This window comes from Pleurodeles waltl, chromosome 4_1 (genome assembly GCF_031143425.1).
Source record: "Pleurodeles waltl isolate 20211129_DDA chromosome 4_1, aPleWal1.hap1.20221129, whole genome shotgun sequence".
Taxonomy (NCBI): Eukaryota; Metazoa; Chordata; class Amphibia; order Caudata; family Salamandridae; genus Pleurodeles; species Pleurodeles waltl.
The window spans coordinates 809,391,685-809,417,332 of record NC_090442.1 but is presented as its reverse complement, the minus strand read 5'-3'; the positions used below and the strand labels follow the sequence as shown (position 1 = coordinate 809,417,332).

The window sequence follows — 25,648 nt, the reverse complement described above, 5'->3', positions numbered from 1 at the left end:
GGCAGCGGAAAAAGCTGAAACACAAATTAATTTTTCATTTTATGGTTTTGATAATTGTAACTGATTAATTTATGTGACGACTCTGAGGCTTTCTAATCATATTTAGAAATGCTAGCCTAATGTATTAAAATTGTCAGAAATACATATTTTCCATCATGGACTGTGGATGGTGGCTGTAAAATATTAACAACCCATTCCTGTCTGTAGGTTTATGGTAGATCTCTGTCTCAAAACCTCCATCCTTAGCTTTAATTTTGAGGTCTAAAAAGTCCAAATGCCAAATTGGCATGGCTAAGAGAGTATGCGACTCTGAGGAAAGGGTCTTTCTCATTATTCCATTTAATGAACTCTAGGGCCTGGGAGTCCATATTACAATGCCATAGTCTTATATGTGTTTTATGTAGTGGAATGGATGAAGTTATCCTCAAACTAGAATATGTAAAGGCATGCTAGACTGGGGACAAAGGGATTTCCAATAGAAGTCCCTGGTACCTGGGTGTCGGAAGGTGGATCATTTGTTGTGTGGCATGCACAAGTAATGGGTCCGCACTCGACCACCACTGGGAACCAGACACCCCATTGTAGCGCTCGACTCTCAAAGGGTAGAGTTGCAGAGCAGTCTAAGGCTTACTCAAGGGAGGTGGTGAGGGCTAGTAATCACATTCACGAGCACACAAGAATAGCACTCAATAAATGATTGTCCAGTCTGTGCTTTTGAGAAATTAAAAGTACATTTATTACACACACTACTCAATACTATGTAACCATTTACAAATATGCACAAGTTGATGGAATTTATTTTGGATGACATGGCGTAGTTATTATGATCTCTCCCTGAGGGGACCTATAATCCAGCAACCTACATGGCAAAACATTTACTTGTGTCCCAATGCAATATTTGACTGTGACTTGGAGTGAGAGCACCTAAATTCTGTTACTCAAATAAGCACGAACAAGAACCTGTATAGGCAGGTTGGAATACTTTGTGTTGTTAGGATTACTTTCAGATTTCTCTCAGATTACTCTTGATGAACATTGTGTAACACCATTCTGCACCCCTAAAGGGTGCCTTGTCATATGATCCTTCCCAAGCAATATTATGGGTCTCCCTACTGGAACTACACATTCCAAGAATACAGATAGCATAGCATGCTATCATTTCAACTGGGGCTGTAAAACGACTTGTGATTATAGCCTTTTGCCCCTAGAGGGTGCAGTTCCACAACCAAAGAACAAAACTTTCAACAAACTTGTGCTGCACAGTGCTTTGGAACCCTTGGGGGGTTATAATTCTTTTGTATCACCCAACCTAGGGTGGGGACACAGACACTGCCTTGGGGGAAGGCTGCTCTTCTCCTGCAGCTCCCCCTGGCCATGGGCACTTTGTTGGTGGTAGCACCATCTTCCTGAGGCCATCACAAGCTGGAGAAGAGCCAGAATAAATCATGGTGCCCCGCAAGGAATTGTGGGGCAGGGTGCATATGGAATGAGTGGCTCTCCTGCTGTGCCAGGGAGAGCCCCAATACCGCCAAAGCTGGAGTGCCGTCTATAGGGTGCCCAGTCCCACCAGACATCCCCACACCAGGTTTGTGGGTCCCTTGGGGAGCGGTGCAGAAGAGCCCACCCATGACCGCTCCCGCCAGATCCCCACACGGCCAGAACCTCCAGGTGATGCTGTGGGAGCTGGCCTGCCATTTGTTGCCTGCCTGCTCCTGTGGGCAGATGTGTGCAGCTGCCGCTGCCGGGCAGGTGGCCTGCGGTAGTGCGGCGGCAGAAGGGTTGAGGGGGGCAGCTTACCTGACCCTGGCATGCGCCTCATTGGGTCTGAAGTTATTCAGGGCCAGAGTCCCTGCCCCAGTTGGGTAGTCAGGGTTTTTTTCTTTTCAGTTTTCCATGACGCCAGCCCTCAGTCCCAGTGTCCTGCAGTGAAGAACCCTTCCCTGTGAAAACCTTTTAAGTAGGAGTGGAAGTGTACACAATTCTTGATATTCATAAGACCCTGGTTCTTAAACTACAGGGTATTTTTTATAGTAAGACTACTACCAAGAGGATTGCATATACACATGCTAAAAACAATAAGTGGTTCAGCGAAGACAGTCCAAAGGCAAAATAAGTAATATGTACTTATGGAAGCTACTCTCCCAAAATTACAAGAGAGGTAGTTACAATCATTATTACATCCAACCAGAGAGTTGGGTTGATCACTTTTCCAATATTTATGCGTGGCACAACGGCAAAATTAGTAGCTACTCTTTTCTCTCGCGGCAGATAAACTGAACCCCTGTCAGGCGGGCTCAAGGTTGGCCATAGTAGTCCTGATGACCACATTGTTTTCTCCCTGGGAGAAACTAGCACTGCAATTGCTTCCCGGAAATCCCCCAAATCCCTGGCCCTGATAAAATACGTGGGTATTTATATAAATCTGAGCCAAAGATTTGGTGTAAGTACATAAATATGCTATCCAAGGCTATAGCAGCAGGGGGGCCTATACCTGCTACCTGGAAGGGTGCTGAAATTATACCTATCTACGAAACGGGAGAAGTGACCTCCTCTTCTAACTATAGACCAATCAGCTTTATTGACAATCTACAAAAAATCTTTGCAAAACAGGTTTTGGATAGGCTTCTTGAGTGGGTAGATGACAATCATGTGCTGTCCCATCTCCAGGAAGCGCGCTTTAGACTCAAAACAAGTAATGTATCTGGCTCTTTTAAATTGGAAATATGTAACACTTGCCAAACAAAGTCTGTATGTTGCTTTCGTGGACCTTCGATCTGCTTTTGATTTGATTCCCAGACGGAAACTATGGGAGGTTTTAGACAAAGTTGGTATACCCAGGAACTTAATTCACCTCCTAGTGCGGGTCCATGAAGATACATACGCCCAGGTGAGATGGGACAAATGGGGGGAATTTAATGATCACATCCCCATCCAGCAGAGGGTTTGCCAAGGTTGCGTTCTGGCACCATTGCTATTTACCTTGTACGTAAATGGGGTGGTGCAAGCCTTGTCATCTTCCCAGAACGAAGCCCCCACTTTAAATGCTCAACAAATTCCTATATTACTCTTTGTGGATGACTCCCTCCTCATTTCTAAAACTCCGAAAGGGCTACAGATACTTATGGATAGGTTTACAGCTGTTTGTACAGATCATGGATTCAAATTAAATGTTAGCAAAACCAAGTTAATGGTGCTTAGTCACCTAAGAGATGCACAATTTCTATAGATGATGTCCCATTGGACCGGGTTGGTTCCATAGACTACCTTGGTGTTAGGGTTTCAAATAATTTTAAATGGAAGGATTAGATAAGTAAGAGCGCTCTTATCCTGCAACATAGATCAGGTGCTATTCTGCTGTTGTATAAGAGCACCAGTGCAAGAGCTGTATCCCTGGCCTTGAAGATTTATACAGCTAAAGCACAGAACGTTGCTACCTATGGTGCAGAGGTGTGGGGTTATTGTGAAGCTCATAGATTGTGTGTGTGCGAGAACAATTTTGTCAGAGGATTACTTGTATGACCATGCAGCACTCCTTTAGTTCCTATTTACCTAGATCTTGGTCTTAATCGGATTTTAGATATATTACTTTTAAAAACCCTTGTTATACTGGATAAGGATATAGACAACCCCAGAACTTAGTACCTTTAGAATTTCACTTACTGCTTTTTTTTTTAAATAGACCTAATGTAGCTTCTATTCCATGGTTTAAGCATGTGTCAAATTGGTTCCATATCTTGGGTGTTTGGAGATTTTTGGAGGATCATCAGGGATTAAGGAAAGCCCAAATGCTAACTTTGAAATCAGTTTATTGGATTTGTGCTGGGCACAAACATCTTTTCATTACAATTCATGGGTGACTGACAAATCAATTACTAAACCTTAAGTGGTATCCTGAATACGAGCCCTTCCTAGATATTATTCTTGATCCCCTTGCCAAGAGCTTATACATTCATTTATGCTATGGGTGTTTGCCACTAATGTCCTTGACAAGTAGCTGGAGAACAACACTGTTATTGAGTACATGCTCGGTTTGTGGTGTAGACCCTGAGACCGTAGAACATTTTTTGCTTTTTTGCACAGCTTATGTTCTCCCTTGATATAAATGGATAATACCCATCTGCTGGAACCTGGGAACTCAACAATATGCTACAGCTTTTAGGATTCTGAAAAGTGATACTTCTTCTGTTATGGTGCTGGCTAGTTTTGTTTTTAATCCTAATGAATCATGTTATTAAGTACGGAACTATGTATGCTTAGTGCCCTGGGCTTGGGGTCTGATAGGGCTTTATTTCCCTTGCTCGTGTTTTATCTTGGCTTTTATCCACTGTATTCATTATTGTAATTACATTTGCTTCTTGTTGGTTGCTTTGATGGTTCAATGACCGAATAAAGCTTGTGTGTGTGTGTGAATCTGTTCCTATGGAAATGCTTGTGTAGAGAGCTTCAATATCAAGGCTAATCAGAATGTCTGTGTTTTGATCGGAGATATGGTCCTATATGTGTGTATCAACATCTTTGGTATCATTAAGATATAGAGGTATTTTACTACCAGTGATGAAGTAACCAGTCGCACAACCTAGAGAAAAGTTTCAGAATTGAGTCCCCAATATAATTGGTCTGCAAGATGGGGATCTCTGTTGTTTATGGACTTTAGGTTAAATATAAAAATATAGAAAATACATTTTATGGCCACCAGGAAATCAACTTCCTTTTTCCTAATCCAGCCTGAGATTTCTGGGTCTTCTACCATTTTACTGAGTGTTCCCCATACCTGATTGAGGGGTCCACATTGTGAATTTCATAATTTGGCCAAACAGACAAAAGTCTAAGACATTCAGAATTGTACACATTTCTATTGAGAGTCACAATAGCACCTTCTTTGTTGGGTGGTTTAATCATTTTGGGCCTGATTTTGATCTTGGTGGTATTGATGCCAATCCGCTGTGGCTGGGACTGGAAAACACTGTCAAGTCGATGGTGTTCCATCTGCCGTATTTTGATATATTGTGGCTGAGCTGCAGACTGCCACAATGGAGTTCTCTAGCTAGCCCTCCCTATTTAGATGTTACAGTCGTGCAGGCAGTGTACTGGAAGCGGATTGCTGATGGAGGGAGTTGCTGGGCCCAGTGGACAGCATACAATGGCAGTGGCTATGGAATAGAGGTAAATGACACACAAACACACTGTGCCTTCACTATATGTGTCCCCCTGCACTACACACTACACATGACACTACATACAAACTATTATCCATTGCCATTCTAACAACGCACATCACGTACATGCCAAAAACACACATTGCCATACATCCATGACTCAGCACACACACATTATTGGCACTGCACCCACACACAACACAACCACGACAACCAACACAACTACACAATCAATTGCACAAACGTACTCACACACAAGCACAACTCCACACGTCACAACAATGACAACAACACTCACCTGAATGTTGCACACTACAACACAACGCACACCCAAACATACACAACATACAGCAGACACATAAGTAAGTGGCACACATAGACACAACCACGTCATCCACTCCAGGGCACTCTGCTTCAACCAGCCAATCGAAGTGCACACACACACATAGAAGTAATGACTCACATCAGATTTCATACACGTGTCGGAGGAGACTGCAAAAGTTGAGCAGTGGTGGCTGTTTAACTGCAATTTGACCAGTGGCAGACCCCTCTCATTGCTCCACCCAGAGCTGACCATTGGGACGGATGCATCTTTACTGGGTTGGGGAGGTCATCTGGGGGACATGGAGATCAGAGGACTCTAGTCTCCTGCAGAAGCTTGTCTTCACATAAAAATTATGGTGTGAATGAATGAAAGTTTGATTGCGCGATTACTTAAAATCATAGCAATTTTCAAATTAGTCCAATCACAATGTGCAGAAATAAATCAGAGTATAAAACAACATATTATAGTTATGTCATGCCGATTGCACTCAATACAGTCACAGTATTAGACATAAGAGGTGGAAATAGAGGCGAAATAATAATAGGCTTTCCTCTTAAATGATGCTGCGCAAATTATGCGTAAAACGTGTTAAAGAAAAAGCTTGTGTTTTTTTTTTCAAATCGTGTTGTGTCGCACAAACACACTCTTGCATTCTTAAACATTAGTTAAGATGCGTCCTTAGTTGTTAAAGTTATGCAAGTCGCCGGCGTTTAAAGTACTAGGTCTATCTGCAGTAGGTCATTATGTAATGAGATTTTGCTAAACGAGTTTATAGGTGAGGAGATGTACTACTCTCCCTCTCCCATGCAAAAGTGGCAGAGTACAGTGCTTAATATCCCTCTCATGCAAATACAGTGTTACAGTCAGCCTTTTCCAGTTCTGCATTTGGGGATGTGCGAAATAGCAATATAAGGTGCTTGATGATTCAGTCCAAAAAAAGTCTGCGAAGAGTATCGTGAAGTGCTCATCTGCCTCTGTCAATTGCCTAGGGCGAGTCCATTTTTCTTGCCTCTATATTCGCTGGGTCACTTGGATTTGCTCAGCAGAGATTTTACTTCTAACGTGTATTTTTCCAAATTTGGCTAACACTGGCAGAGAGGTGCTCGAAAAAAGAGCTGGTACCGCTTCTGCACATATCAATACCTCCTTAGGCAGGAAGATCGGTTTTAGTAACATCCGTTGTTGTTGTAGCAAGGATGGGCAGCAGCATACCAGGTGCAACAAGGGCTCCTCTCTGTACTTGCTAAGTCTGCATTTAACGATATGTGAAAAGGATTTCCATCCTGGGTTTAGCTCTTTCGTTAACAGGGGCACCAACCTAGCTCACTGGATTTCTTTTAGCCATTTGCTTCCCAGAGTCTGATTCGAGTATGGCTGTATATTATGGGCCTCGTAAGATGCCATGAAACCCGGCTGCCCTTTATTGCCCTTGTATCTGGTCATATGCGCTTCCTGTGATTGGTGGTAGATTTGTTTAGTAGCGTTCTTTATGGCCGTGCGATTTCTTCTACCGTCACATGTCCAATTTTCAGTTGTAAGGTTTAGTGACATCACCGTCTTGTGTACATAGCTGTTCCAGAGGTTGGTCTTTCCTTCATAGATTGGTTTGAGCACTGCCTTCATGGATCCTGCTGGGACTTTAAAGTCCTGATAATAGTATTTTGCCTGAGTGTCCAAACATTTGAATTTTTGCTCTACAAGGCCAAATTCCGAGCGAATCAGACTATTGCATGTGTATTTTGGTAGCCTGAAGATAAGTTTATAGCCCCGTCACTGGGCTTTCTCCAGGATGGCATCCATTTGGCTCGGGAACGCTTGTTGTGCATACCCTGCTGTCACCAATAATTTGGCTTTTATGACCTGCCTGATTGGTGCTGTGGTTGGACTAACTAGTTTCCATGGAGTTTGCACAAAACGTAGATTGTCATTTGTACTTTTGACTTCATCTTAAATTGGTCCATAGACGACTTCCCTGTATCACTTAGCCATGCCGAACGTAATTGTAGGATCATGCAGTTGCTACGGTCTGGGCTCCCAATCTCCATCTGTGTGAAGCCTTTTTGCAAGGTGGCTGAAAATCACCACTTTGGTCTTGTTTGGTTTGGTCACCAAGTCGTTGCATTGATTGTAGACATTTAGGGTGTCTAGCCCCTTCTGTAGACCTATGTTTTTTGTGGTCAGACATTACCAGGTCATCTACATACTTCTATAAATGCACCTTTTGTGGCCCTATTTTTGGGGTGGCTAAGTTTGTTCTGTGCAGGGCCTTGCCCAAGTCAGGAGTATATACTTTAAAAAGTGTTAGGGCATGGACACAGCCCTGAATTAATCCATGGTCAGTGTAGAGTTTTTGGGAGACCATATCCCCTGCTAATTTTACTCTTAACTAGGACATGCTGTATAGTGTGATGATGGTGTCCAGGAGGTTTCCGGGGATCTTCGAGTTTTTGTATTTCCTTAATAACTTATTTCGGGAGATCCCATCAAACGTGGGGAAGTAATCCACAAAGCATGCAAACAGTAGCATGTTTTATTTTTATATTTGCTTGCTGTGCTATGTAGGATAGAACATAAAGATGCAGTGTACCACTTGTGCCGACAATCCCATCCCACTGCAGCCTTGAGGAAATCATAGAGTGAAAAGAATGTTGTTTTAAGAAATGTGATGCTTTGCTAGGTGAAAGGACATCTAGATAAAGAAAATAAAACACCACCACGAATGTGTCCGATTCTAAAACAATAAAATGAAGCAGAATAAAATTTTGCTAGGCTAAAGGACACAAGCAGCAGGACTAGTTATTAAAACAACGTGCCAAGAAACATCATTAAAATGGCTCCACAACACTCTTTCATCAATATTGTCAAGCTTATGTGCCATATTTGCTATAGCAAGAGCTATTTCTGCATGGTGTCTATTTGAATCTCTAATTTGTGAGGCTGCCAAGTGAGTGCATTTATTGCTGCCGTGAGGGTAGAGTTTACTGATGTGAGTAGCTTTTCTTGATTCATAGTGAAATCATGATTTGATCCAAAATTGCAATCCTGTATGTTATCGTATGACTTGTCTACCACGTAAATCTTACTTGTTGTACTTGGTCCTTGACGGCGTACCTCTATCTATGATACCTACAGGCTTCTGTTGCAACCCTCTAGCTTGTATCCCAGTGAGTTTGCTAGGAGATTGTCCATCAATTCTTCCTCTGTGTCTTTCACATGTACTTTTGCCGTTGACCCCTCCTTCCCTGCCCTTGTCTATTGTGCACCAGTGATGTCAGGTACTGCTGGCATGAATTTATCGTGCACATGTTTGTAATGGCTTATACTGCTGGAGCAATCCATTGTGGAGGAAAACTTAATGATGATAGATGAACCCCTCCTTTTGGGATTTGGGGAGATCTGTCTTTTTGATACTCCATTCTAAGTGGCCATACTGGTGGTTAAACCCTCACCTGAGCCCAAGCCAGTCTTATGTGGAGGGGTTGGCAAGATTGGAGGGGTGCCCCTGATAGTGAAGGGGTGGTTTCCCTTTAATAATGTAGGGAAGTACTCAGTCAGAGTCTTGGTCTTCTGCTCTTGTTTTCCCTCCGTTTTCTCCCCTGACCCATCAGCTATATGCTGCGATCATTTGCCTGGCTGTGTGTGTGCTGTATTTGGATGATTCTCCCCCAGGGTGTACATTAGCCCCTATTGAGGGGCCCTGTGAGTCTGTCAGGCCTGTGCCCCCCCGCCTTCACTGTCTCCTGGTCCCTCTGTTTGCCATTTCTTGTTCAATTCTACAGCTTACTCCCCTCCACCATTGCTCCTCTGAAGGAACACCCTGTGGGCGACATTCCAGCCAGCTGCAAAGCAAGGGCTCGGCTTAGCTATCTTATACACAAGCCTCTGTCTATTGCCCCATGTATGTGCTCCTGGGAGCTCTTCGGGAAACTCTTCAGGGGAATCCAGATGATTAATTAATCTCTGCTGATAGCTGTGCATATGTATACTTACTTGCAGGGGGTTATCAGCAGGTTGTCCTCCTGCTTTGTTAGGAGGGGGATATAGGTGATTAAACTGGTTGAGTGCTTGTAGCTGACGCTGGATAGTGAGCGCTGTGGTGATTTGGCATATCGTCTGTTGTCAGTTACTTTTGTGCCTCCCACCAAGCCCACCATGACTCCCACACTTTTGTGTTTATGCTTGTGTTCATGCTGCTGCAAATCTTTGATGGGGCCTCCGTTGGTCTCTTCTTGGGTCTCCTACAAATGACAGCTCCCGCTGTGCTATAGTCTTTATCTCTTTTTTCCTTTGGGACTTTGTTCATTTGGGCTCCCCTTCTGGAACCTTTTGGGCTTAGCTGCTGGAGATATACCCCCAGCTGACTTAAAGTTTGGGTGGGCGTCCCTGGCTGCCTGGGCTGTGATGGAAGGAAATGGAAGGAGAAAGGAGGCTGAAGAGGCGGAAGCTCACACTTGGTCGCAAGCTGCACCCAAACCTAGTTGGGCCGCTTCCGCAGCCAAGGGGCTCAACCAGATTCAGTGGCACTAACCTCCACCACTCCCTCTGCTGACTTGCTGCTGCTGTCCTACACCCTCAGCTGTACCTCACTCTCATGCCTGTGCTCCTTGACAAAAGATCCCCATGGGGGACTGAAACTGCGCTCGCTCACCTCTTGGAGCCCTGGTCCTGGTCTCTGGTTCATGGGTCCTGGTATGGTGGAGCAACAGGCCACCATACACTGAAGTGCAATCTAGTTGAGTTCAGCAGAGATCAACTAGAATTCTATGTAACTGGGTCACCACCGCTGGTCAGAGGAGCTGAGGGAGTTGAAGTTGCTGAAGCCAAAGCAGAAACAGCTGCAGGCCTCAGCATCTTGGTGTCCTCTCCGAGTTGCGATCATGCTCGGAACGGGTAGAGTAAGCCCCAGCTCAGGGCTCATGGGCTCCGGGCTACCTGCTGCCATGTTCTGGTGCTTGGTAGTGATGTGAGAAGCAGCTGCTGCCTGCTCGGACCACACTGTGCTCAACCCGCACTACGCCACGCCACACCCACAAACTCTGCTTTCTTGAAACTTCAGGAGATCAAGATGGCCGTAAAAGCTTTTCTTACAAGAATCAAAGGGCAATGAGTGCAGGTACTCACAGACAATATGACTGCCATGTTGTACAGTAACAAACAGGGCAGATTGGGTTTGTGGGTTCTTTGTCTGGAAGGTCTTCATTATTAGGAGTGTCTGAGCAATCAAGACATATCTCTGATCATCCAACAGCTGATGAGATCTTTAAATAGCAGAGTGGACAAACTCAGCCTGGAATACCTGGTGGATCACAAATGACATTTGTGCTTGAAGGTGGCATGCGGTGTCTTCCAAAGTTGGGAGAACCCTGGCTTCATCTATTCGCCACCGCGGGGAATGTGGAGTATCGAGAATTTCGTGCATTGGAGTACCCATGGCAGCCCTGTCTAGGGAACGCCTTTCGACTTCACTAGGGTTCAGGGCTCGTATATTCCTGTCTGCCACTCCCTCTCCTGCCCAGAGTGCTCAAGAAAATCAAGAGAGACCGGTCCCAAGTCATCCTCTGGCCTATGTCCTGGGCCAAGATAATGTGATATCCAGAACATCTGCCCATGAGGATCAGTCCTCCAATTTGTCTGCTTCTGCAGGAGGACCTCCTGTCACAGAAACAGGGTCGGGCTCTGCACCCAAACCCGAGCGGGCTACAACTCCATGCTTGGAGATTGAGTGGAGGCAGTTGTTAGCATATGAGCTTCCTTCAGAAGTTGTTGGTGTAATACCGGCAGCCAGGCACCCATCTACAAAGACTGTTTATGATGGACACTGATAGAAGTTTGTGGTGTGCTGTGCCTCATGTCAGATCCAACCCTTACAAGCTTCACTTTCTGATATTCTCTTGTTTTGTTTATTACTGGCTCAACAAGGTCTGTATCTACAGTTAAATGAGCTTTTTAGCCCTTTCAGCTTTCTTCTGTTTACTGGATCAACCCTCATTTTTAAAATCATCTGTTATGATACGTTTTTGAAGGGGTCGATCCATATGTTACCTCCCATTCCTTTTATTATGCCACAGTGGAATTTGAACCTAGTTTTAACTTATCAAATGTGCTTACTTTTTGAGGCTATGGACAGTTGTTCCTTGCATTTGCTGAAAACAGTGTTCCATATGACCATTACGTTTGCTAGGTGAGTAAGTGAACTTCCGGCTTTGTCATCAGTGCCTCCTTATGTTCCTTTTTTTCCTGATAAGCTGGTCCTTCGAACTAGAGCAGCATTCCTTCTAGTCATTACGCCTTTCATGTGTGACAGTCCATCACTTTGTTATCTTTTTATGCAGCATCTCATCCTTCAAAGGAAAAGGAACGGTTGTATCCCAAGGAAGCTCTCAGTTTTTATTTGGAGAGAACTAGAGAAATGTAACAGGATGAACAACTATTGTCACATTCTCAGGAGTAAAAAAGGGCAAGGCAGTTAAAAAAAAAAAAAGAACACTTTCTAAGTATGTTGTCTTATGCATTAGGATTTGTTAAAGTAAGGCCAGAAAACAGCCTCCAGAGGGGCTGTATGAACATTCAGCTTGGGCAGAGACTGATACTCCGGCTTTGGCTCTAGGTGTACTGGGGTTAGATGTTATGTCAGGCTGCAATATGGGCATTGTTTCACTTGCTCACCAAGCATTATTGTTTAGATAGGTCTGGAGAGAAGGCCATTTGGCCTGGTCTGTCCTGCAAGATTTTCTAGTTTGAGTCAGTCCACAGACCTACCACATAGGAGGTACTGCAATGATATCTATTTAAAATGTGCAGAATCTATGGATAGATGTCTCTATCAGAAGAACAAGTTACTTATCTTTGTTAACACCTTTTCTTGTAAAGACTCTATCTAACAGCTGATTCATCACCTGCATTTCTACCGCCCCGTTCTGTGGAAGGGACTCATGTAGAAGGTTATGTTGGTAAATATTTACAATTTTGGATAGCTACACACAAAATATTTATACTAAACATAAACATTTCAGTTGGGTTTCTTAAGTCTCCAGGTCTGTTAGTACGGGCAGAGGGCAGAAAGAAAATAACACCAGTGCTAGCTCAACAAAACCTGTTGATGCTGGTGGACATTGCTTCATGAAAGTCTCTGAATTCAGTCTGATGCCTAGAGGTATTCAAAAGGTGAGGAATCTGTAGACATAGCCTCTACCAGAAAAGGTGTTACCGAAGATAAGTCACTTGTTGATTTGGATTCTGAAGTAAGAAAGGATGGACATTTTGCCCACTGTGTACTTAAAGATTTTCACATTTTAAAACAACTTTCCTTCACTCCCTCCTCCTTCAAGTTATTGCTTGGGAATCTATTCAGAGTTGAGTACGCTGCAGGCAGAAGTATCCAAAAAAAGAGAAGTTACTTATCTTCTGTAAAGATCTTTCTGGTGGATACTCTGTCTTTTTTAACTTTTTTTTATTGGTTTTCTTTTTACTGCTGCACACACATGACAGTATGACTTTATATGTTTAGGTTAAGGCAAGTACATTCATATCAGTCTGTCCCACTCTCCATTACGTATTTGTATACACGTGTCCACATGATGCAAATGTGGATACTCTCTTTCCATAGGTTCCTTACTTGCACACCTTACCTTCCTCTCTAGTGTTGATAAAACACTTATAACCTGCAAATGTATATGTACTGTTGAGTAAGGTTCCCAATTAATTGTACAGTGCAGTAGTATGCAATTTTCACTTCTCTCAGAAGGCCTTGAAAGTCGTAGCATAATCAGAGCAGAGCTGCTGATGGAGAACCATTCTCTAGGCTTTGTGACTCCAATGACTTAATCACAACTCCACATCTGGTGCTGTAAATGAGTCAAGGTCACCTGTCAGTGCAAAAGAACCATTACAAACGTTTTCCAGGTGCAGTCTGCACCTGGGAGTATTCAAAGGTGGGGAATCTGCAGGTAGCTAGACTATCCAGAAAGATTGTTACAGAATTTAAGTAACTTTTTCATCGAGATGATGTCTATCAGCATAGTTCTCAACTACAAGAAGGTAAATAAACCTTTAACAAGTAGAGTGACAGTGCACTCAACCAGAAGAATCTCCTTGACTGGAGTCTTATATGCCGATTGTTGCTGCACAACATCTGCCAGGCTGCAACCTGGAAGAACAATCAGACATGCACCAGGAACTGCTACTTGGAAACAGATGCAACAGGAGATTCTTCAGTGGGACAAGCAATTCTTCCCCAAATTTTTCAATACAGTGAGCCCTTTCAGTACAGTGAGCCTGTTTCCTGCTTTCTTGTGTTCTATGAACTGCTGGCTATTCTAATTCAGGTATCTACATCCAGTAAAGAGCCACTGCTAGAGAAGGAAGAAGGTACTTACCTATTGCTACAGTTCTGAACTCTTGGTATTTTTCATCGATTCACAAGGGAATTGCTCTAATTTCCTGTTCTGAGGCTCACCATCCTGTGCCTTTCAGTAATGTGCTTTGAAAACTAAGCTATGGTGGCCTCTATGGTGAGTGAGAGTGCTAGGTTAATTCACCTCATTGGACAGAGTTTGGGTATTTTAAATGAGGTAAATACACTACCAGAGAAATTCTGTTTTTGGGCCTATGCTGATTTTAGCAATGCTTACTGCTGTTATAAGCTAAGGGGAGGTTCCAAAGCTGATGACTGGTAATATTCACTCATGTAGGTGTTTGAAAGATACAAATTCTGGTGAGCTGTAGTTAAAGGTAAGAATACTGTAAGAAACCGTTTGTTGGTTGACTAGGGAGTGAGCCTGGGTGAAGCAGCAACCACAATTCTTGTCATGGCAAGGCACAAAGAAATCCCAAATTAACATGGCTCAACCCCATGGTAGCTTGGCACAGACCACCACACAAAAAAAGACCCCACACCAAGTTAGAAAAAAGATCTTAATTTAATAATAATAAGACCAAAATGACAAAAATCCAATTAGTAGAAATGGATATATAGAATTGTAAAGTTTTTAGGTAAAAATAGCTCCTAAAGGCTGAAAGCACCAATTGTGGATATCTGGTTGTGCCAGACCAGGACAAAGTCACAAATTCAGGCCAACTGTGATGAAGAATGGGCCGGCTGAACAGAGTACCTTAAATCCGGATTGCAGAGTGTTGTGTGGATCGGTGTCATAGATGCGTCATGCAGCCAAAGCAGTGCATCAGTTCTGAGATGCAGCAAGGCTGTGGTGCTAGGTCCTGTTTTGTCAACATCAAGAATTCTGTCAATGGGGGCCTCCAATGTAAAGTGCGGAGTCAGGGATGTGGTGGGCAGTCAGGGCGATGCCTACGTGCTGTGGAGCTTTGAGGCTGTGATGCGGAGTCCATTGTCGGGCTGCCATTGACAAGAGATGCGAGGGCCTGCACCAGGGATGCATTGCACAATGTCGGTTCTGGAGGGGGTGCAGGTTGCGGTGGCGAAGCGAGTCTATGCGATAAGGCCAATCCACGCACTGGTGACGATGCGTCGGTTCTGCTTGGATTTGCGCCACGCATCAGAGGAATTGCGTTGGTTCTTCTGGATCCATAGGCTGACAGAACACCTTAGGCCCACTTCCAAGGGTTCAGGACTTGGGTGGCACCACTTGACAAGGCAGACTCACAGATGGCAGAGTTCAGATGCAAGGTTGTTGGAAGCCTGTTATGTCCCTGATGCTTTATATCAGGAAGCCAGCCAGCTAACCCTTGGGGTCACTCTGGATTCTGGGTTCAAGCGATTCAGGTCCAGTCATTCTCATCCAGCCAAGAGGGCAGCAGGTCAACACGTCAAAGCAGGAGTCCAGCAGAGTTGCAGCCCTACAGTAGCACAGCAGTCCTTCCTGGCAGAATATCCACACTGAACTGAAGTGGTGTTGTCAGAGGTCCTTGTTTTTATACATTAGTGCCCTAGTTCTGGAAGGTAAGGGAAGCTTCTAGACAGTGGCTTTGAAGTGCATGGAATTTCCTGCCTCCCATGCCCAGGCTCCAAGCTGGCTGAAGTGACAATGCATGGTCATTATGTTCTTTGTGTGAAGGAAGAGCACAGGCTATTCAGGTGTAAGTGGGACTGTGCTGAGCTTCCCCCCATCCTGCCGGCAGATGCCCACGCAGGCACACCTAATCCCTCTATTATGTGACCGTCTAGGATGAATTCAACTGTCAGTCACACCCAGTCATGTGACCCAGGCCAGGCTATATGCACAAAAGGGGTAAAGGCAGAAAAATGGCAACTTTCTAAAAGTGCTATTTTTAAAATTGTGATCAATAACCCGACTTCACCACTAAATAGGGCTATGCGCACCAATTCAAAAGACAGCAAACATGAACTGTTCATCTTTTCCCATTTGGAAATTACACTTTCAAATGTATTAGGGCAACTATGGGAGAGATAGGCCATGCAGTAGTGACTAACAGATGTAAGAGTTTTTCACTACCAGGACATGTAAAACTTAAAAGTATGTCCTGTTTTTTAAATACATTACACCTTGCCCTCTGGGCTGCCCAGGTTTGGGCCTGGCAAAATGTTTATTTTGTCAGGTTGAAATGACAACTTAAAGCTGCACACTCATGCTCTGCAATGGGAGGTCTGAGACCTGGTTAAAGGGCTACTTAAGTGGGTGGCACTACCAGTCTTGCAAGCCTACTCATATAATTTAATTTACCGGTTCTAGGTACACATAGTACCACTTTTCTAGGGATTTAGAAGTACTTAGACAAATATTACCAGGTTTTAAGGAGTGAGCAAATGCACTGTAGCACTGATTAGCAGTGGTAAATTGCCCAGAGTCCTAAGGCCAATAAAAACAACTTCATCAAAAAGTGGAGGGTGAAGGAAACAAATCTGGAGATGATCCTGCAGAAAGAGCCAAGTCCAACTGTAACTTGTTTCTTTCTGTTAACTGTGTAACTTGTCTCTTACTGTTATGTGACTTTTTCTTTTCAATATTTAGGGTACTGCCTATTGTATTGTGATAAAATTCATTTTGTAGGCTAATTTGTATAAACTCTAACCTTTTCTTCTGTTGCAGATTCTGATGACTTTTCTGAGAAGAGCACTAAAATGAGTGAAACAGATTCACCACGAACACAGAGGACAAATGAAACTGAAGTGTCTACTTCTCGCTCCATTAAAGAACATGAGAAACAAAATGTCATACGGGGTGTTCTTTTAGATCATTTCTTCAAAGTTTTTCTTCACCTGAAAAGAGCTGTGGTAACATATTTATTTCTATATTAAAAAATACACCAATAGCTTTGGAAAAACATGAATCTCAAAATATAAAAAGAATTTCATATAATTATAACATTTAGTACAGTTTAATACAAATATGTATCTGATGCTTGCATTTTTATGCAGAGCAGCTATATTTTCAAAAAAACAATACATTATTTTCTTATATTATGGAATAAGGAACAGTGGTTATCCTTTGCAGGTATCATCAGTTATAAAGATTATTGCTTCCCCCTTTTTCTATCAACCTAAGAAGAATCATATAATTATTGTGGTGACAAATCTCATTTTTGCATTGTATCAATCAAACACCACCTTCACCTAAGGACAACAGTGACAAGGAAAAACAATGACTGGGTAGTGCTTTACTGGATGTTGCATTTGCCCTCTAGATGTAATGGTATCTCTAAGGTGAAAGGAAACTGTTTGCTGCAACTTATATTAGCACTTGCCAATGAAGAACATATAATATTCTATACGAACGGAGATTCACTTGAAGTACTCTCTTGTTGATTGGCCGATGCATTGTTTGAATGGTCCATTGATCAGCCCATATGATGCTACTGAAATTCCTCTTTTTTGTTGTTTTTTGGAGGGGGTGGTGGATTTTATAAATAAAGACTTAACAGTATGAATGCTAGCCATTAGAGTGCATCTTTAGTGTTGTCGGCTCATATATATGTTATTTTTTCTCTACAGATTCCGATCACCTTTCCAATTTCCTGCAGTTACTTTAAAATATTATTTTTCCTATGTTGGGAGATTTTTAAAGAGGTGTGGGAACTGGGGTGACAACAACGTGTATAGTAATTTGTGTGTGCATTTACAATACTAAACCCTGGGGACATGTGAGGCTCTATGAGAACATGAAACTTGCTTTTGGGGTTTCATTCCAGTGGCTGGAGCATTTAAGATATGAAAAAGAGCTGAAAGTAAACTCTTTAATTTTCATTGGTGATTGCAGAATTTATTACCGACTCATGATGATTGCATTTGTCTTCATTGCCGGTGACAGGAAATTTGTTTTGATGGCATACTGTATCGCACCAAACTGGCCTACAAACAATAATATTTGTGAGCTAAAAGAGATTATATGTTACAAAACCTATATAAGGAATGATTAATTTTACTATACATGTGATGGTACCTGTTGCGGCTTGCTGTGCTGTGAAGGGGTGGCACAGTGCGCGGGAGAGGGACTTAACATTAAAAAAAATTTAAAAACTTACCTGCGGCGCTTACGCGCCGCGCCGCCACTCCTTCTTCCTGGTCACAGGAGGCACAGGTTCCCAGCGCGCCCTGCGGCCAATCCCATTGTTGCATAAAAACAGCGTTCGGATTGGCTGGCACGCCATGGCTAGGCGCTTACAGGCAAACTAGGAGCCTGTGCCTACTCTCTCCAGACCAACAACACAGTGCTGCATGTGTGTTTGGCCGGCACAAGACGGCTTACCAAACATACATGCACACTGAGGGAAGTGCTATGCACTCCCCCTCGTCCCCGTCATTCCCAATGTACTGCCCCTTTCACAACGAAACAATAATCAACATAGTTTATTATCATTTTCGTTGTTAAAGGTTTGCAACGGCTGCTACTGACGGGGGTGGGCGCAACGCACCTCTACATAGTGGTGGACCTGCTGCTGGTCGGTATTTCAATGATCAATCATTCCCTCAGTTTGAAGGTTAATCAACTTTCAGTGTGGCGATGAGTGTAATAGTTTTAGATCGGTCACATGGTATAATTTATACGTTCTTTTTCTACAAATGCTCACAGGTCCTTGCTCATCGTGGCGGCCACTGGACCTTACTTCACAACGCTTGCCGTATTCTCTGGAACTTCACACTGGAATTCCAATCTATTGTTGAGAATCTAGATTCCGCTCAGCATGAATCATTTCCTATCACCATGGATATGTTAAACTACGCCATCTGGCTGCCGTTTTATCTGGCCTCGGATATGACTATTGACATGATAATAGCACTGCAGAAGGACAACAGCATTCAGGTAAAGATGCCTTTATTACTAATACAGTTGCGAATGTGCTACTTTTTTCTTTTTCTGTGCTTTTTTCGTGTCCGAAGTTGTGTCCTCTCACACACTGACATGCCTGAAGACAGCTCCCAGGTGTGATGGATGTTCTTGGTTTACTGTCTGACTTGTATATGTTTTCAGATAATTTAGGGTAGCTACTGATGCCAAAAATAAGCAACACAGAGGAATAATCTAGGAACAATTCATGAAAGGTATCCATCATTCTACAGCCCACCTTCCATGAAGCCTACAAAACTGGAACTATATTCAAACATTAATAACCTTCATATAGTACATGGGAGCCTGAAATCCCTGTATAAAATATTACATATTTTATATCTTACATATTACAGTCGAGTTGTGATATCTCTGGTCACCGGTCCTTGTGCCTGCTGCCAGAGCCAGCAGCCTAGGTGAAAGGAGGGCCAAACGATCTCAGCTAGTTTAAACAAGCAAACCATGAACAAGCTTATCCTTCTGATCTGATTTTCTGAAAGTAGCAAGAAGATATTTATGGCAACATGGTTGTTTTTCTATGTAGGTCCTTTAAAGTAAACATAAAATCTCTGCATGGTTTAACACATTCTGAGCTAAAACATTTTTAGCCCAAGTTACATTACATTGATTCTAATATATTTTTGCAAACATAATTAGCTGCTCTTCAGTGTGTTTAATTTCTTTGCCACAGATTCTGCTTTATTCTTCTGATTTGCTTTGAACACGAAAAAGCCTGACAGAAAGTATTTAATCGTTTTTTAGAAAGGTGATGGTGTGACCAAGTATTATCAGGAATAAAACACCATCTGCCATACATTTAAAGGATATTCTAAGTTTCCTCAAAGTTCCATGACCTTATAAAAGAAGTTGGCCTTGAGACTTGTTCCTGAATATGATCATGGAACTCCTCGGTCTTGCAGTATTCGTATAATGTATGCCACAGCATGCTTTATCCCTTATTCTTTCTGTTTCTGTGCACTCTGCAAACTCCATCAGTGTCTTGCTATCCTCTTTGCTAATTAAAAGCAAATGGACAGAGTGCAAAGTACAAGAATTTTGCACCAAACACCTGCAAACACGAGATTTGTGCTAATCAGCAAGTGATAAAGGCACATGTTTGCACTGATTGTCTTGCAGATTTCAGTGTAAAATTCCATTTTATCAGTTTTGCACTATCTGACCTGGCCAAAGAGTGTCAGCTGAAAAGGGCCTCCTCATAAATAGGAATTTTAACTATGTATTCCCATATGAGTATTGTAAGAAAACGGATTGCTAAGCTAAAGGGGAAGAAGGCATTAGCCATGCGATAAGTTGAGACTGACCTTCCACAAATTCAAAACAATCTGAACTGGTTTGTATGAGAAATCCTTAGCTTGCATTCTTGGCACACGCAACAAAGCCTTCCTCAGAGAAACGTTGTATACTCTACGTAAACAAGAACACCGTAACATCATTACTGTTATGCAGTGATCACTTTGATTAAAAGGGATAATATTCAGAGTTTAAATAATACATAACATGAATACAAATGGGTGTAAGGACTAGGAGTTAATATCTTCAAAATCGTCCTATAGGAAGCAGTGGGCTATAATACAAAACAATGGGGTGCTTTTAACAAGGGAAATTAGGCACTCTCCAAGGGAGGCTGATGGTGAAGCAAGACCAAATATTGGTAGTTAGTTCATTGCGATTAATACTTATGGAGGACTGGGAATTTCATACATTTTGGAGCTGAATTGTGATGAGGATGGTTAAGTATTTGTGGTTTGTCTCGGCCTAAAAGATTTATTTTGGCACTTTGGAAGTGGATAAACTTGAGGGGACAGGGATGAAAGAAGTTACTGCGAAGGGCTCTAACAGGCCAGATACTTTTTTTCTTGTGGTCCCCTGATCGCCTCAAACTTTGCCTTCATGAACTTCAAGCTGGACAAACTAGGAAAGTCTAGTAGTTAAGATCATGTCCCTTTTGATCTAAGTAAAAATTTCAGTGCTTCAGAGAAGGGGAATTGGTCCTCCACTTGAACAAGAGGCTTGGGTTCTGAAAACGCTTCCTCAAATGGTTTTGGTCATGCGGAGGACCTGAAAAGAAGTTATAGGACTTTTTTCTGGAAGTAAGGACTGTGAAAATGGTTATGGGCCCTGAGACCCGCGAGTGCCAGTTTGAAAGATGGGATTAAGCTACTGGTTCAGACAGGTCAAGTGTTTAAGCAAATTTGTGACCACCACATAAAAGTAATTCTTGCAGAAAAGATGATAAAAATCTAAAGTGGCCATAGATTTTATTTTCCTTGGTTACTTAAAGGCTATAAACATGATATTGCTAGGAATTTTCTAATAGAAGTTAAAGAATGCAGATTTCTACCCAGAAATGTCACTTTGAAGCTGCTACTTGTACAAACACGGTTTAAGCCCAAGTTAGCTGTTTGGTTGCAAGTATAACAAATATTTCACTTTACACAGTTTAACAGTAAGACACCACACATACCTTTGTAATGAACATTCAAAGCTGACTTATAAAATCTGCCACTTAAAGTAAAAAAAAAATACTTTGCTGTCCACTTTGACCCTTTGGCCTGGCCTATATTTCTAGATGGCTATTTACAAGTTTGTATTGCAGGATTTTCTTCAGATGTGAGAGCAGAGCTTCAGAGCTTTTTCCCTACAGGCTCACACTTGGACTTTGACTTTTATGAAGCTTGCACCATTTGTGCACCTATTACAGCTGATTGACAAAAAAGGCAAGCTTTGCAATGTATTGGTAAAACACTGTTCATGTTTAGTGAAGTACACAGGCATCTATGATGCCCTACATGCCCAGAGTTAATAAAGGAAAAAGATTTCCTACAAATATGTGATGTTCCATTAAATTCTAGATGTGCTAAAAGTGCCCTTTTTGCCAGGGAATCGGGCCGAAAGATATTTATGACAACAGATAAAATGTAAAATTGTGTGAAATCCTCCAGACTGTTTGATTCCCAGAGATATTAGCACTTCTTACAGAAATTAAAGAATGTTCCCTTACCTGCCAACTTTAAATCCTACTCTTAGTGAGTCTTCGTGATTGTGCAGTCTTTTATGTTTTTTTAAATCAAACACTTTCCTCTCCCTGAAGTGTGTAATTGTGTCATCTTATGCGTTTGTCTCAATTGATGTGAAGTATTTATTCTCCTTATATTTCATGGGAAAATACATGGGACGTTATTGTTAGATCTGCCAAGGTAACACTTAGAACTGTCTGAGCTTTTTTAGATTTTGCCTGCCGACAGCGCATACAATGTGAGAAGTATTGTTTATAGTGAAGGGCTTGAAGCATGCTTATTGCTTACCGTTCATTGGCATTATTGTCTCTCTTCTTTGCTACCTCCTAATTGGCCAGCACATGCAAGGCATCACTTCCTTTTCTTTCTGTGGAGGAAGGACCAAGCACAAATTAATTTATCTTAATGAGTGTCCGTCCGCTGCTGCCCTGTGATTGAAGTCCTATTTCCTCTCCCCTTCCCAACCCTTGCCCATGGTCCTTCTTCCTCATGCCGTCTACCCCTTCTGCATGTTTTCTCATTCAGTGTACAACTTTCAGCTACTGTTCTTAAAATGCCCTCGTACGCTTGCCCATCTTGTCTGTTCATGTACTTGCTGTTATGCTCATGCTTTAATTTATCTTTAAATTGGTATGGTGCTTCATTAATCAGCAGAAGCTGCTATGCCTTTAACATCCGAACTGTTCAACTCTTATATGTGGTAGGTTGCATTCCATTGCTATAATTTAATCTTTGTGGAAACATCCTACGTCTTTGATAACATGCTGTTTAACCCCACCCCAGCATTCTACCCATCTCACAGACGTTCCCTGATTTTTCTAATGCTATATGCATATTGTGGTCCTTTTTAATCAGAACTGCACGCCTTATTGCAAAGTAAAAAAAATGCATTGAAAAAATAATTGATGTTTATGATTTAATGGTAAACAAAAACTGAGAAACAACATTGGAGGAAACCAAATTCTGTAAAAGCAATTTTACTGAAAGACAATTTTAAGGAAATGCACAAAAAACTGGAAAATTAAAGGAAACACTTTAAAGAAAAGATATTTTTAAGAAAAAAATCCAAAATTAAATTAAACTTGGGTGGGGTTTAGGAATACTGTGGGATTTTGTGATTCAGGGATGGATAATGTTTAGGGTGTTGAGGGGTCTTTAGGGGTCAGGAATAATTGGTGTTCAGGCATAGAAAGGGGTTTTCATGGTTCAGAGATTTGTGGATTGCTGGGGTGATGAGGGATTTTTAGTGTTCACATATGAGACGTGTGGCACTTAGGTGTGTGAGGTGTTTGTGGGTTTCAGGGATGGGTTGAGTGTGACATTGTTGCGAGGTTCCAGGGTTCATAGATGGGCGGAGTTTAGAGCTAGTGAACGTTTTTAACATTCACTTATTGGTAACAGCTGGGGTCATGAAGAGTATTTAGGGTTCAGGATGGGTTGGAGTTTACAGTGGTGAGGGGTTTTAAGGATTCAGGGATAGGTAGAGTTTAGACGTAGAAAGGGTTTTTTATAGTTCAGGGGTGAGTGGTTTGGGGTAATGTGGAGTTCTTATGGCTCATGGATGGCTGGTGTTTAAGGGCAGTGACGATTCTTTTCAGTGATGGGTGGAGTTTACGTACAAGGTGTTTTTAAGGGACATGGGATGGGTGAGGTTTATGCATAGAAAGGGTTTTTTAGGGTTCAGGAATTGGTTAAGTTAGTAGTGAGTGAGTTTATGGTTCAGGAATGGTGAATTTTTGGGCTAGGAAGGTATTTTAGGTTTCAGGGATGAGTGTAGTCTAGGAGTCGTTAGGGATTTAGGGGGAAATGATTGATCGTGCTTTGGGGTTGCATGGGGACGGCAATGAATGGTCTTTCTCGATGGTGAAGGGTCAGCGAATTAAAAGCATCCAAAGTAATTGTTTGACAATGCAACAAACATAAAAGTGAAATAATGTTCACCTTAAGTAAAGTAGTCAAATCAATATCTCCGACAAAACAGTTTCTGAAACTAAGACCTGGAACCATTGCAGTTACACTTAAAAAGTAAACATTCAAAAGCCAACTTTGACCAAAATGACGTTCTATGAATGCATTTCTAAGTAAAGGTAAATGCTATTCATCCTGAAAACTTCCATTAAACAGTTTAGATGTAATGGTATTCCTTGAAATCTTTTTAATATGAAATCACATACAACCATTTCCTGCAACATCTGCTGTGTGCAACTTGTATATCTAGCAGGTTGCATTTTATTGCTATAATATGTGTGCAAACATCCTATGTCTTTGATGTGCTGTTTAGCAACTGTAAAAAAAACGCAAGCTTCTTGCATTTTATTTTGTAATGTTACATGCATATTTTCAGCCTTTTTCCATCAGAACTGCATGTCTTATTCCAAAGTAAAAAAAATATGCTTTGAAAATAAATCAATGGACTTGCCTGCACAGAGCATCACAACAAGCTTATTACAACCATCTGAGCAGCTCTGGCAAAATGTGACAGCAGTAGTACAATTTAGATGGAAATGAGAGAGAACAATAGTGATTTGTGTGTCAAATTATGACACGCAATTCCACTGTACTCCACATAACACAACAGAACACAATTCCACTCTATTCCACACAGTGTCACACAGTTCTACTCCACCCCACTCCACACAATTCTACTTCACTCCAAGCCACTCACTTCCACTCCACACCATACAATTCCATTCCACTCATTCCCATTCTATTCCACCCCACTCAATGCCACACAATTCCACTCACTGCCACACAATTCCACTCCACAGCACACAATTCCACTCCACAGCATACAATTCAATTCCACTTCGCACAATGCCACACAATTTTATTCCACTTCAAATAATTCCACTCCACTCTAAACCGTCCCACACAATTCACTCCACAACACACAAAGCCACACAATTCCATTCCACGCCACACAATTCCACTCCTTACCAGGCAAAGCCACACATATCCACTCCACCCCACTCCAGACCACACAATTCCACTCCACTTCCATCAATTGCACTCCACACAATGCTACACAATTACATTCAAATCCACATTATGCCACACAAGTAAACTACACTGTACAGAATCCCACACAATTACACTCCCCTCCAGTCCACACAGTGGCACTTAATTACACTTCACACCACTCCACTTAATATCACACAATTCACTCCACCCCACAAAATTCCACTCCACTCCACACAGTGACACACATTTCCACTACAGTCCATCCCACAAATTGCCACTCTAGTTCACTCCAGTCCATGCCAAACAATGCCACTCCCCCATGCCACACACTGCCCCACAATGCCACTCCAGTCTACCTCCACGCCACACAATATCACTCCACACCATGCCACATAACTCCATGCCATGCTATTGTATGCCACACAATCCCACTCCACACAGTGCCTCGCAATATCACTCCACACCACACAAATCCACCCCATCTACACCACTCAGTTCCACATTATAGTACATAATGTCACACACTTCCACTCCACTCCACACAATGCCACACATTTCCACTCCTCACAGTGCCACACAGTTCCACTCCATGCCACACAATGCTGCTCCATTCCACTTCCTGCCACACAATGTCACTCCACTCCACACACTGCTACAAAATTCCACTCTACTCCAAACAATGTCACACTATTCCACTCCACTCCACACATTGCCACACAATTCCACTATATGTTGCACAATGCTGCTTCACTCAATGCCACACACTGCTACTCCACTGCACACAATGCCACTCCACGCCAGTCCATGCCACACAATTCCAGTCCAGTCCACCAAATTCCACACTATTCCAACCAGTGACCTGCCACTCCACTCTACCCAATGCCTAACAATTCCACACAATACCACTCC

At 42.4% G+C, this 25,648-nt stretch overlaps 1 protein-coding gene across 1 annotated transcript in view; it reads left to right on the top strand.

Annotated features, from left to right (window-relative positions):
• The window catches only part of CFAP54 (cilia and flagella associated protein 54), a 1,075,777-nt gene that overhangs the window by 727,279 nt on the left and 322,850 nt on the right, over nucleotides 1-25,648 (top strand). Inside the window, exons 36-37 of the mRNA XM_069229529.1 lie at nucleotides 16,506-16,690; nucleotides 18,486-18,716. Coding sequence (XP_069085630.1) covers nucleotides 16,506-16,690; nucleotides 18,486-18,716 — 416 coding nt within the window. The remainder of the gene's footprint in view (nucleotides 1-16,505; nucleotides 16,691-18,485; nucleotides 18,717-25,648) is intronic.